Source organism: Panthera tigris, chromosome C1 (assembly GCF_018350195.1).
Source record: "Panthera tigris isolate Pti1 chromosome C1, P.tigris_Pti1_mat1.1, whole genome shotgun sequence".
In the NCBI taxonomy this organism is placed as follows: Eukaryota; Metazoa; Chordata; class Mammalia; order Carnivora; family Felidae; genus Panthera; species Panthera tigris.
This window is the reverse complement of record NC_056667.1, coordinates 57730321-57744937: the sequence shown is the minus strand read 5'-3', so window position 1 is coordinate 57744937 and position 14617 is coordinate 57730321. Positions and strand designations below refer to the sequence as shown.

Sequence of the window (14617 nt, the reverse complement as noted above, 5' to 3'; positions counted from 1 at the left end):
TCTTTTGGTTTTATTTTGTTCATTGGTTTTTAGAAAGAACAATTTGGAAAAACATGAATATCCAGGTGTAAAATTATCTTAGAAAGAATTACTATTATGGTTTTGTCTGAAGCAATTCTTTTTTCTTTTAAAAATACGATTAAGTGTGATCAGAATGGAATTGTTGTTTTTCATATTGCCTGATGCTCAAACACTGTTTCCTTTTGTCCCACATCTTTCTGATGCCATTCAAAGAAAATATAATGTGAGGAATTTCCCACTGCAGTTGCTTATTTGAGTGTTTCTATTATGTGTGAACTTTTATATTCTGTTACTGTGCTGAGACTTTACATGGTGGGAAAAGCCATGCACTGCTTTTCTACTTTTTACCTTTCTAAGCTCATCTCCTATCATTTATCTCTTTGTTTTAGCCTGTGCCAGACTTCTTCTCATCATCCTTACAAAAGACTTTGCTTAATGTTTTGTTACTGATCCTGGGGCACCTGGGTGGCTAAGTCGGTTGAGCACCCGACTTTGGCTCAGGTCATCATCTTGTGGTTCGCCAGTTCGAGTTCCACATTGGGCTCCCACTTCGGATCCTCTGTACCCTCTGCCTCTGCCCCTCCCCTGCCTGTGCTCACTTTCTCTCTCTCTCTCAAAAATAAAATAAACATTAAAGAAAATTATTTACAAAATGTTATATTACTGATCCTTACTAGAATACCAATTACATGGTTTGTATATAGTAGATATTTATTGAATAAAAGGATGATGAGTGAATAAGTGATTTTATTTTTTTTTAAAGTTTATTTTGAGAGAGAGAGAGAGCATGCAAGCTGGGGAGGGGCAGAGAGAGAAGGAGAGAGAGAATCTCAAGGAGGCCCTTTGCTGTCATCTGCTGTCGGCATGGAGCCTGACTTGGGGATCTATCTCAGGAACCGTGAAATTGTGAACTAAGCTGAAATCAAGAGTCGGATGCTTAACTGCCACCCAGGTGCCCTAAAGTGGTTTATTTTAAATGAATAAGTAAAAAGATTTTTTTTTTTCTGGCCAACTGTGTCAAAGAAGGTACAGTTGTTTATAGAAAATATTATTCCTTTGGTGGAGAAAATAAAATATTGCCTACTTCCACGATTAGGAAGAAGTTGTCATGACTATTTTTTTTTTTTCTATTTAGGGTTTTTTATTATACTTTTCTAACTTCTCCAAAATGTTTCCATCTTATAATAGTCTATAGTTAATATAAAATTCTTTATTTTTTTTTTCTTATTGGTCAGTGCTAAGAAGTGTACACAGTAAAAGAGATTCAATTGGATAAGTGATTTTAGAGATATACAATATTTTTAAAGTTTATTTTTTCTAGTGATTTGATTTATTCCTAAAAATAGTGGTTATTGAAATTATATTCAATATGAAATTTGTTGAGTTTGATCATTTTTCTGAACTTTTCACTATGCTAGTTTCTTCTTTTTTTTTTTACCCTTGTCTCATTTCTTGTATACGTCTTAAGTCCTTTTAACATAATTTAAATTGATTTCTACACAGAGTAAGAAAAATTAAAATATTAATGATGTCCTTAGAAGATGACAGATTCTTTATAGAAAGATGATAACATGTAGAAAAGGTTTTCCTAATTTTTTTTCCCCCATTTTAGAGCTCCTCATCTGGGTAGAGAACTGGTGTGCAAAGAGAGTAAGAAAACGTTTAAAGCTACAATAGCCATGAGCCAGGAATTTCCCTTGGGAATTGAGTCGTAAGTGTGTTACAAACTATAAACGTTTATGAAAGAAACTGTGAAACCCTAAAGATTGTAATGATATTTGCATCTGAGTGTTGCATTTGATGCCTTTGAAATGAAAAAGCAAATAGCCATTGCTTTGATACTATGTCACCCTTATATACATTTTCTGGTTCACAAATTATTAACATTTTTACTACTTTAACCAGATACATTTTCAAATTGTTTTTAAATTATAAAAGTAGCAAATGAATATATGTTTATTGTAAAAAATCGAATAGCATGGAAGTCTATAGAATAAAAAATAACAGTTTACTTCTACTTCACTAATAGTTAATGGGTGAATAACTAGAGTATTTTTGTCTAGATTTTTCTGCGTGTTTTTGCATTCTTTATAAGCTTGAGGGATAGTTTACATTTTGTTCTGTGAGTTTTGCTTTTTAATTTATTTTTTCTTTTTTTCTTGTTAAAAAAATTTTTTAATGTTTATTTAGTTTTGAAAGAGAGAGAGAGAGACTGAGTGTGAGGGAGGGAGGCACAGAGAGAGAGGGAGACACAGAATCAGAAGCAGGCTCCAGGCTCTGAGCTGTCAGCACAGAGCCCAACGTGGGGTTTGAATTCATGAAGTGTGAGATCATGACCTGAGCCAGTCAGACACTTAACGGATTGAGACACCGAGGCGCCCCAGTTTTGTTTGTTTGTTTGTTTATTTTATTTAAATCTTGTATTTATTTTTGAGAGAGAGAGAGAGACAGAGTGCAAGCAGGGGAGGAACAGAGAGAGGGAGACAGAATCAGAAGCAGGCTCCAGGTTCTGAGCTGTCAGCACAGAGCCCAACACAGGGCTCAAACCCATGAACCATGAGATCATGACCTGGGCCAAAGTCGGAGGCTTAACAGACTGAGCCACCCAGGCACCCCTTGTTTTTTCTTTTAAAAATGAGTGTACAGGGGCGCCTGGGTGGCGCAGTCGGTTAAGCGTCCGACTTCAGCCAGGTCACGATCTCGCGGTCCGTGAGTTCGAGCCCCGCGTCGGGCTCTGGGCTGATGGCTCGGAGCCTGGAGCCTGTTTCCGATTCTGTGTCTCCCTCTCTCTCTGCCCCTCCCCCGTTCATGCTTTGTCTCTCTCTGTCCCCCCCCCCCAAAAAAAAAAAAAAAAAGTTGAAAAAAAAATAAAAAAAAATAAAAATGAGTGTACAGTAGGCAAGTTTAGAAGGGGGAAGGAACTAAGAAGGAAAAAAAAAAAAATAGCCTGGGGCTTCAATTCATTCCTTACTACAAAGCTGTAATCATCAAGACAGTATGGTATTGGCACAAAAACGGACACACAGACCAATGGAATAGAATAGAGAACCCAGAATTGGACCCACAAATGTATGGCCAACTAATCTTTGACAAAGCAGGAAGGAGTGTCCAATGGAAAAAAAGATGGTCTCTTTAGCAAATGATGCTGGGAGAATTGGACAGCAACACGCAGAAGATTGAAACTGGACCACTTTCTTATATCATATACAAAAGTAAACTCAAAATGGATGAAAGACCTAAATGTGAGACAGGAAATCATCAACACCCTAGAGGAGAAAACGGACTAACAGCCTCTGACCTCAGCTGTAGCAGTTTCTTGCTTGACATGTCTCCAAAGGCAAGGGAAATAAAAGCAAAAATGAACTATTGGGACCTCATCAGGTTAAAAAGCTTCTGCACAGCAAAGGAAAGAATCAACACAACTGAAAGGCAACCAACAGAATGGGAGAAGGTATTTGTAAATGACATATCAGATAAAGGGTTAGTATCAGAACCTACCAGTCTCAACACCTGGAAAACAAATAATCCAGTGAAGAAATGGGCAGAAGACATGAATAGACACTTTTCCAAAGAAGATACCCAGATGGCTAACAGACACATGAAAAGATGCTCAACATCCTGCATCATCAGGGAAATACAAATCACAACCACTTTGAGATCCATCTCACACCAGTCAGAGTGGCTAAAATTAACGACTCGGGAAACAACAGATGTTGGCGAGGATGTGGAGAAACGGGAACCCTCTTGCACTGTTGGTAGGAATGCAAACTGGTGCAGCCACTCTGGAAAACAACGTGGAGATTCCTCAAAAAATTAAAAATAGAATTACCCTATGACCCAGCAATAGCAGTACTAGAATTTATCCAGAGGATACAGGAGTGCTGATTCATAGGGGCACCCTAATGTTTATAGCAGCGCTATCAACAATAGCCAAATAATTTGAAAGAGCCAGATGTCCATAAACTGATGAATGGGTAAAGAAGATGTGGTATATGTACACATACATATCTATACACACACACACACACACACACACACACACACACACACACACACACACAATGGATCACTACTCGGGGGTGAAAAAGAATGAAATCTTGCCATTTACAACAATGTGGATGAAACTAGAGCGTATTATACTAAGTGAAATAAGGCAGTCAGGAAAAGATATATGTTTTCACTCATATGTGGAATTTGAGAAACTTAACAGAAGACCATAGGGGAAGGGAAGGAAAAATAAGTTACAAACGAAGAGGGAGGCAAACCATAAGAGGCTCTTAAATACAGAGAACAAACTGAGGGTTCATGGGGGTAGGGGGTTGGGGGAACAGGGAAAGTGGGAGATGGGCATTAAGGAGGGCACTTATTGCGATGAACACTGGGTATTGTATGCAAGTGATGAATCATGGGAATCTACTCCCAAAGCCAGGAGCACACTGTATACACTATATGTTAGCTAACTTGACAATGAATTATATTAAATAAATAATAAATAAAAATGAGTGTATCTCAGTATTTGCACAATAATTACATTTTTATGTCTTTTTCTTCTTTCCTTGGTATTTTGCAGTATTGATGTACTATCCTTTATTTTATTGTACCCCTGCTGATAAACATTTTGATTGTAGTTTTTCACCATTGTAAACAATACTGCAATGAACATCTTGACTATGTCCTTTCAAACCTGTACTTATCAGATGCTCATTTTAAAAAAAAATCAGTTTGGAGAGATGGGTGGAATGGGAGAGGTGGGTCAATAGAGCTGACTGACAACTATAGCTTTAGCCTCCTCTCTAAAGTAAGGGGTAAGTTGAAGCCACAGGCTATTTTTTCCTTCTTACTTCCTTCCCCTTCTAAACTGGCCTAGTATATTAAAAAATAATTCTCATAGAAGAAAGAAAGAGTCATATTTTTTTTACCAAGGATATACATGCCTCATACTCCTCAATAACCCAAATATAGAAAAATAGAATGAGCTATGTATAGCCCTCAATCTATAGATCAGAGAGGGAGATTGATAGTTCCCAGATGTGGCAAGGGCATTAGCCATGCATACAAATCTGCATAATTCATCCTGTCTTGGATCCAGTTGACCCATAAAACTGGATACACCAGTTTGATGTTCTAATAAGGAAGAAAATGTGGCTAATTGTAATATGCTAACAATTTTAGGAGTTATCCCAATTTCACTGTTAATATGTGAAAAAAACCAGGTACATTAGTATTTATAAAATGTGGTCATTATAACCATTCCTTCTGAAAAAAAGAAACATAGCATATAAAAGCCAGACAAAAAATTCATTCTAGAATATAACATAGGTCAAAGAACAGAAGAAAATTCCTTGTAAATGCTATAGAAAAACGTAAAAGGTACCTGGGTGGCTCAGTTGGTTGAGCGACCGACTTGGGCTCAGGTCATGATCTCACAGTTTGTGAGTTTGAGCCCTACATCGGGCTCTGTGCTGACAGCTCGGAGCCTGGAGCCTGCTTCTGATTCTATGTCTCCCTCACTCTCTGCCCCTCCCCCACTCATGCTCTGTCTCTCTCTGTCTCAGAAATAAATAAACATAAAAGAAATTAAAAAGAAAAACGTAAAAGGAATGTGAAATCAGTGAAATGGATCATTCTAAGATGAGATGATAATAGAATGAAATAAAAAGACTATAAAGCTAAGGAAATAAATTAAGCACTAATAACACTGTTGCAAAATAAATACATTAGAAACAACAGTGAACACAATAGATGTGGCTGGAAAATAAAATTTGATAGTTCATAATGAATTTATGAAAAGAGATTAAAGGAATTGGAGAAGTAGCGTTTATGGAGGATAAAGAGGGTTCAACATAAGGATTATTGGTGATCCACTTATATAGAGAGCCTCCAAAATGTAAACAAAATAATATTCAAAATAGGATAAAAGACGTTTTTTCTGTAAGGAAACCCTGAGTTTGTAACATAATATTATGTTCTTATGAGAAAAATCAGTAATGATTGTAACAATAATTATCCCAATTAGACTATTGGACTTCAGTTGTTGACAAATCCAAAAAAGAGGTTAAAAACCTGGCTTTACATTTTTTCACATCTCTGGCATTTCGGAGACAAAGTGTGATCAGGTAGTGTATCTGGCTAAGATGTCATTTACATATCAAGGCAGTTGAAGAAAACACAGAAGAATTCAGGAAATATAGCAGCCATGGGTCCACTTTGAAAGAAAAACACTATTACTAGGGGCCCCTGGGTGGCTCAGTCAGTTGGTTAAGCATCCGACTTCAGCTCAGGTCATGATTTCACCATTTGTGAGTTCAAGCCCCACATTAGGCTCTGTGTTGACAGCTCAGAGCCTGGAGCCTCGTTTGGATTTTGTGTGTCTCTCTCTCTGCCTCTCCCCCACGCACACTCTGTTTGTCTCTCAAAAATAAAAATAAACATTAAACAAATTTTTAAAAAGGAAAACACTACTATTTAAAAATGAAATCCATCCAACCAAAAGATGAAAGGAGAAGTTCTGGTTAATGACTAGTGTAATACTGAATCCTGGGAGACATCATGAAATTGTAATTCAGAGGGAAAGAAGCATAAGCTGAAATTTTATGCCAGCTAGATTGCCCTCTAGCAAAACAGAACACTCATTTATGAAATCTGCAAGAAATCAAGGAATACTAAGCACATAAGAGCCCATCACACGTAAAGAATTGACAGTGAAATACAGCCACTCAAACAGTGAGGCTAAGAACAAAACTCAGGAAAGTGTAGACTTCAGAAAGAACATGGGCGTAAGCCTTGAGTTCATTTAAGTATAGATCTAAAGTCAAACAAGTGTGGAAGTTGTGGCTTCACATTCAAATGTAAAAGTTGTGAACTTTGACAGTAAAAAGAATAATAAAGAGTCATGAGGATGAAGGAGGTGACATTTCCTCATCCTTAACATGTAGAAGTTAATACTGTCTGAGTTTGATGCATATAGTTATAAAACAACATAAGGACACAAATCAATTTGAAAAATGATAACATTTTTTTCTCCTTCCATTTTTCAGATTATTGAATGTTTTGGAAGTAATAGCTCCCTTCAAGCACTTTAACAAGCTTAGAGAATTTGTTCAGATGAAGCTTCCTCCAGGCTTTCCTGTAAAACTAGGTAAGAGAAAAATTTACATTTCCTAATAGGTAATTTCATTGCCTATTAGAAACATGGAACTGTTTACTAACATTTAATAAGAAATGTGCTTTTGAAGGAAAATGATTTCCTAGTTGCTTATGTTTTTATAGTTTTTCTGTGATTATACGGATTGAGATTCATGTTTTCAACTATATAAAGTGCCCAATGCATTTCTAATTCTACTGGATTTAACTTACATATAAGGGATATGCGAGTATTTTGTACAGTGGGGTGTGGGTAAACTTACAATGCACTGTGATAATGTTTTTAACGTGGAAATAGGGAGACTGGATTTTAGCCCTAAGTTTTAGCAGACTCTTGAGTTTCTGAACAGTGGGGATGTTTCTGGGATCAGCAGTCGGTATTCATGGGTAAAGTAATCCTCATTTTTCAGTGTTAATGTTTAAACTTAATTTCATCTTAAGCATGATCTTTAAAAATAGTAAACTCCCATTTGTGCATATTTAACTACTCAAGTATATCAGAAAACTGGGAACAAGACACTATTAAAAGTTTCTTTAGGAGTTTAGACTTATATTTAGCATTAAGCTTCAGGAGAACCTTTCATAGCACCCATTTTATGTTTGGATGGCATTAATATGCCAGCAGATATTTAATCAGTGCTTGCTATGTGCCAGATGCTTTTCTAGGGGTTAGAGACAGCAAAGTCTCTCTTAGTGTTTGCATTCCAGTGGGAGAGAAAAATAATATATAATAAATATAACCTTTATATAATCCCTCAGATATATTTTATTTTTTTATTCAACATTACTGAAACCACATTTCACAATAATTAGGCCAAAATGCTTTTCTCTCAGAAATAATGCTTTAATTCCTAAAAATTAAACATAACCTTCTCAACTTTCCCAACCTGGAAGTAAGCATTTTGAGGGTTAAAATGGATTTTAAAGTATGTTTTCAAAATGTCATTATGATTCCCTTTGTGATGAAAAATCACTGGGAACCCAGTATCTACTTGAAGAAACCAGTGATAAGACCTTAGGCAGAAATGATTTGAAAATTAAAGTGATCAAGAGATGTGTGTTTGAGCTGTGGGTAGGGATCATTATGTGAGCATTTCTGCTTAAAATCCCACTGTAATTTTCTATAGCCAGAAAATAGTTGAAGCAATGGACTCCCTTGTAGGTGCTGTATTTAAAGAGGCACAGTGACAAACTAAAGTAGTGGGCAGGGATTGAATATATGACAGTTTCAAACTATCCCTGCATTCACATCTATTTAAGTCCCAAACCCCAAATGCCCACAATACAATATAGACTTGTATGCAAAAGAAAAATCTGATTGTGTGAAAAGGAAAAAAGAGTCTGCAATACTTCTTTGCAGGCATTTCTCTGTTTAGAACCACATTCTTAACAAGGAATTGACAATCTTTTGCTTGTATACTTAAAGTTTTCAGGAATTTGTTTACCTTTCTCTCTTTTGTCTTTTTGTCCCTCTTTTGCATTAATCCTATAAAACTCTGGTCCTGGGTCTGGGTCCACCATTTCTGTTTCTGTGTTCAGTCTAAAAAATACAATTGAGGGGGAAAATTATGAAAAATTTAGAAATTGTTGTTAAGACAATTGTACGTTTTCAAAATCAGCCAAAGCTTTAAATCTCTTTTTATTCTCCTTCCATTTTGCTCAAAGGCCAAATTTGAACCTCTTTCCACCAGTTCCATTCTTCTTCCACTATTTCCTCCCACAGTCTGAGCAGATGATTTTTGCTTCCTTTGTTCCAAAAAAAGACAATCACGGGGGCACCTGGGTGGCTCAGTCCATTGAGCATCCAACTCTTGATTTCGATTCACGTCATGATCCCAGGATTGTGAGATCGAGCCCCACATCAGGCTCCACACTGAGCATGGAGCCTACTTAAGATTCTCTCTCCCTCTGCCCCTCTCCCCGACTCGCATTCTCTCTCTTTGTCTCTAAAATAATAATAATAATAATAAAAAGAAGCTTGCTTCAAAAAAAGATGATCTGAAACAATACCTCCTTATTACTCACCACTCCCCATACAGACTTTTTTTTTGCGGCAAGTCCCATCTTTTCCTTTATCTTTCCTGTCTCAGTGGAAGTGGTGCCTCTCTTTTTAGCTTGAATAATCTCTCCATTTGTACTATGGATCTGTTTTCCTCCCATCTCTTTTAAAAACTTGCTCTGTCAATCCCCCCTATTTCTCTTTTATATTCAGACTCTCTTCTTTACTGCTTTTTCTCTCTCAGCTGTTAGACTTTGTTCAGATCTATCTCCTTTTAAGATTCAACCAACTGGGGCGCCTGGGTGGCATAATAGGTTAGGCATCGGACTTCAGCTCAGGTCATGATCTCACAGTTTGTGAGTTCGAGTCCCACATCGGGTGAGCACTTTGAGCCCACCTTCAGGCTCCATGCTTGGGATTCTTTCTCTCTCTCTGCCCCTTGCTCATTTGTGCCATTTCTCTCTCTCAAAAATAAATTAATAACAGAAAAGAGAAAAGAAAAGAAAAAAAATTTCAACCAACTAAGTAAAATATAAAACAAACCCTTGAACTCTGTCATACCCAGCACTTGCCTTTAATCTTTGCTTTTCATAGCCAGGCTACTTGAAAGTCTACTTTTTATCTCCATGGTTACTTTCTACTTATAGTTATATTGTAAATGGGAGAAGGTGAAGGGACATAAAGGGAGGTGAAGTTTTTCTACTTGACTTGAACTGCTAAAGTGATGACACCAGGAGACTATGATAAGTTAGTTATATATAATCAGTACCTGGCTGAAGAAGCCATATACAAAGAGAAGAATCACCTCAGTCTTTTTCTTCATCTTCACACGAATGTTCTTGCTGTATGTCTTCACACTTTCCCATGTTGTAAGGACACTTGCCATATTGGATTCGGGACCCCTCTAATGACTTTTAACTTGATTACTTCTGCAAATTGTAGACCTTGTCTCTAAAAATGGTCACATTCTGAGATAGTAGGAGTTAGGACTGGAACACAGATTTTTGGAGGGGAAAGAATTCAATGCACAGCAATAGCCAAAGCAATTTTGAAAAGAATAAAGTATGAGTAATTAGTCTACTCAATTTCAATATTTATTATATAGCTATAGTAACCAATACTGTGTTGTATTGGCTGAGGGATAAATACATAAATCAACTTAATAGAACAAAGAATCCAGAGATAGACCTTCATAAATATGCACAGCTGATTTTTTATAAAGATGCAATAGCAGTTCAATGGAGGAAAGCTACCCTTCTCAACAAATGATGCAGGAGCAATTGGACATCCAAAGGAAAAACGGAAACCTCCACCTGAGTCCTGTAGTTATATAAAAATTAACTGAAAATGGACCAGAGATTGAATTAAAATGTAAAATGTAAAACTGTAAAACTGTAAAACTTCTGGGAAATAAAGAGAAAACATCTTACAGATATAGGTTTAAACAAAGAGTTCTTAGACTTCGTACCACAAGTATGAGCCATAGAAAGAAAAATCAATGAATTGGACTTTATCAAAAGTAAAGCCTGTTTACTCTGTGAAATACCCAGTTAAAAGAAAGAAAACACAAGAACTTTTTTTTTTTTTTCTAAAATATTTTTTGTTTATTTTTTTGAGACAGAGAGAGACAGAGCATGAACGGGGGAGGGTCAGAGAGAGGGAGACACAGAATCTGAAACAGGCTCCAGGCTCTGAGCTGTCAGCACAGAGCCCGACACGGGGCTCGAACTCATGGACCACGAGATCATGACCTGAGCCGAAGTCGGACGCCCAACCGACTGAGCCATCCAGGCGCCCCCACAAGAACTTTTAAGACTCATCAGTAACAAGCCAATTACAAAAGGGCAAAAGACACAGACATTTCATCCAAGAGGATATATGAACGGAAAACAAGTGCATGAACAACGTTCAGTATTATTAGCCATTGGGGAAATGCAAATTAAAATTAAGTTTCACTTTACATACCTAACAAAATGGCTAAAATAAAACATGTGACAACACCAAATGTTTGTGCAGAGGTGGAAAAGCTGGATCACTCCTTACAGGTTGAATTGATTGTAAAAGCCCCAACTAGAAACAACCCGGCAGCTCATTGCAGGTTTTCTTTATCTCTTCCACTCTTACTATGTTTATTATTGATATTTATATTGTTAAATATAAATATCTAGTGGATGCTTTTCCGTTATCCTTCTTAATCTCTCCAGGATCTGTAGCGTTCTATTTTTGTAGAGTCCTGTCTGAATGAATGATAGTTTTTCTTCAGATTTCCTCTGACTTGATAGAATTCTCTCTTGATTTTCTTCCTGCCTGTCTGGCTGCTGCTTCTGGAGCACATCTCTCCTTTTACTCTTGTCACCTTACATTATATTCTCATTGCATCTGCTAAAACATAAGCCAAAGCACGTTACTACTCTGCTGACAAACTTTCATTGGTTTCCCATTTCATGGAGAGTAAAAGCCAAAGACTTTTTCTGGACCTAAAATCCACTTCATCTAGGTCCCTGTTTCTCCTCTAACCTCATCTCCTCCTTATCTTCCCTTCATTGGTCTCTTAGCTGTTCCCAGGATACACCAGACACTTTCTTTTTTAGGGCTTTTGGACTTGTTCCCTCTACTTGGGATTTTTTTCCCCCTCTAGACAACTAACTGTATGGTTCATACCTCAGGGCTTTGGTGAAAGGTCCAGAACTCTTACCCCAATTATTCCAATTCTGATGGGATTTTTTATCACATATATTTAAATGATGGATTGTAGTCAGTATTTTAAAACAAAAGGGACTAATGTATTTCTTTTGTATTAGAATGATAATAAATCAGCTCAGATTAAGAATAGCATCTATGCTATAAGAAGAAGAAAAGATGCCAGAATGCAAAAAGTGCAAATGTTTCTGTCTCTTTGCCCCAAGTAAAAGATAAAAAGACCGGTGGAGTCTGGCATTACAGTCTTAAGACTGGGAAGCAATGGGAACTTGTGTTTTTGGTGTGATTCTTGATGCCTTGGTGTGTTTCTCTTTTCACCAATAGAAACCCTTCTCCAAACTAGACACACTCACTATTAGACATATTTTAGGATTTATCAGTTCCTTGAATAATGCTTTTTTACATTTGAAGGAGTATGGATATCTCTAATAGTATTTACAGTGTATAAATAGATGATCACTTTATTTTACAATGTTATCATTGATTGTTCTCTCTAGATATTCCCGTGTTTCCTACGATCACAGCCACTGTGACTTTTCAGGAGTTTCGATATGATGAATTTGATGGCTCCATCTTTACTATACCTGATGACTATAAGGAAGACCCAAGCCGTTTTCCTGATCTTTAACTGACATGGAAAATGATGTCATCTGACCAAGGAAAGCAAGAGAATACAGAGACCCCAGAAGTGAATCCAAATAGAAGGGACAAATATTCAGCGGAGAAAAGGGAATTACATTGAATCAACACATCAGTAAAATGATATGATGAAATGGGCCTTTAAAAAGAATTTCAGCAAGTTTCCTGATGTGCCATTTTCAGTCTTTTTAAAAATATACATATTATAAGTGTAATAGTTTGACACCTTAATGACCCTGAGTACTTCTTATGTAAAACAGCTCTAAGTGCTGTGATTTGTTTTTAAAGATTTTTACACTTCTTGTTGAAATATATATGCATATAAATATATCTATATCTAAAACACTCCTGGACCATTAACATAAATTAAATGTCTTAAGAGATATGAAGCCCTTTTAAACTTGTCATCTTATATTCAAGGTGATATTTATAAATACTCCTTCAAGCTTTGTTTTCATAAAATGTAAACTATGTAACATTATGTATAGTTCAGTAATTTGAATGTTTGTTCAATATAATGAACTAGAAGGAATGCAGTTTTCTGTAGATGAATGAACCAAATGGTAACCATTAAACAATTGCATTTATATGTTGCAATACATTTCAGAAGGAGCGTTCACTCTGCAGGGAATAAGGTACCTCCTTTAGCACCTTAGTGCAATTCATCGTGGTGCTATTTGTTTTTACCTGAATTCTTTCTTCAATGGAAAATGTTTGTTACTAATCTTCCTTTCATAGAACCTCAATTTTTTTTTTCTAAACTTGAGTTTAAAAGTCCTTTTTGTGTTCATGATAAGGTGTGGTTAGCATGCTTAAAGATACTCCTCTTCCAAATCTCAGCACTTTAAAAATACTCCACAAATTTTTAAACTTGCTTCCTAATAACTGCACATCATTCTGATTATTTTGTTTTTAATATAACATGGATGCATTCGTGTCAGTTTTAAAAAAAAACAACCCACATATTTTGGACGTCCCTACATATTTAATGCTTTCAAAGTAAGGTAAAAACATTTTATATGCTAACAATATTTGTTACAAGCTAAATTCCAGAAATGTACACAGGATCGACAATTCCTACTGTTTATTTTTTTAAGTCACAAGAAAATATTTATTGATTTTAATTAATCTCCGAAGTGAAATCATGCGTTACTCATTTTTGCATTTAAAATTTTTCATATTTATTCCAAGATGGTTTGAAGGTCCAAGAATGAAAATAAATTAGGGAGAATAATGTATTACAGTCATAAAATGTTATGCTGTATTAAAGAGCTTAAAGAAATGTTTTTTAAATGTGTACTGATAAATGTGTCAGAATGCATCTGTCAAATTTTGTAGAATGACCAAATAGTTTAAACTTTTTCCAGGATTTTAACTAATTTGAATGAATTTAGAGACTTTTATTGAAGAGGTGATTTATTTAAAAATCCAAAGCATCAACCATAAGAAAATTTTATAATAAACATCTTTAAAGCTGCATCTTCCATGCTGAAACATACTACATTGCATATGTTGACATTTTATTAAATACATTTTATAATGAAGTAATCATAGTTAAAAATTCAAAGACCAATTACTACCTTGTGTGGGTCTGTTGAATTTTGTGGAAAAAGTTGGTAAACCCAGATTAGGTTTATTGAATAGAAGTTGATCCCTATTATTTTGGGAATGCTTGTTGATCAAGTGACTTGGAGATTGAATTATCCTGTCGGTGATTATATGAGGTGTGAGACACTGAACAGCAGTGGGCACTGTTGCTTTTAGGCTCCCTCGCTTTGTGGGAATATGGTATGCTTCAGGAGTAGACTGCAGATTTTTTCATACGTACAGACAACTTAGTGGATAAGAAACATGGTAAATTGCAGCTTGGGATTTATCAAGCTCCTAAAAGCTGTGAATATTTTGCTGGGGTACACTGGAGGTAGGAAGACTACTGAAAACTTTTGCACTTGGATTTTGTTTTTAACTCTTCTTCTTTCATAAAGAATAGTAGATTATCCATTCCAAATTTTTTTTTTTTTTACTCTCTCATAGAAGCTTATTTAAAAGTTCAGTGGGTGATGGGCACCCATATTAAGGAGAGCACTTGTTGTGATGAACACTGGATGTTATATA

General features: G+C 36.0%; 1 protein-coding gene across 2 annotated transcripts in view; it reads left to right on the top strand.

Annotated features, from left to right (window-relative positions):
- ANKRD13C (ankyrin repeat domain 13C) overlaps nucleotides 1-14617 on the top strand; it is a 94498-nt gene extending 79881 nt beyond the window's left edge. For both annotated transcript variants that reach the window (XM_042997555.1, XM_007089808.2), the window contains 3 exons: nucleotides 1634-1732; nucleotides 7059-7159; nucleotides 12361-14617. In XM_042997555.1, coding sequence (XP_042853489.1) covers nucleotides 1634-1732; nucleotides 7059-7159; nucleotides 12361-12491 — 331 coding nt within the window. In that variant the 3' untranslated portion in view covers nucleotides 12492-14617. The remainder of the gene's footprint in view (nucleotides 1-1633; nucleotides 1733-7058; nucleotides 7160-12360) is intronic.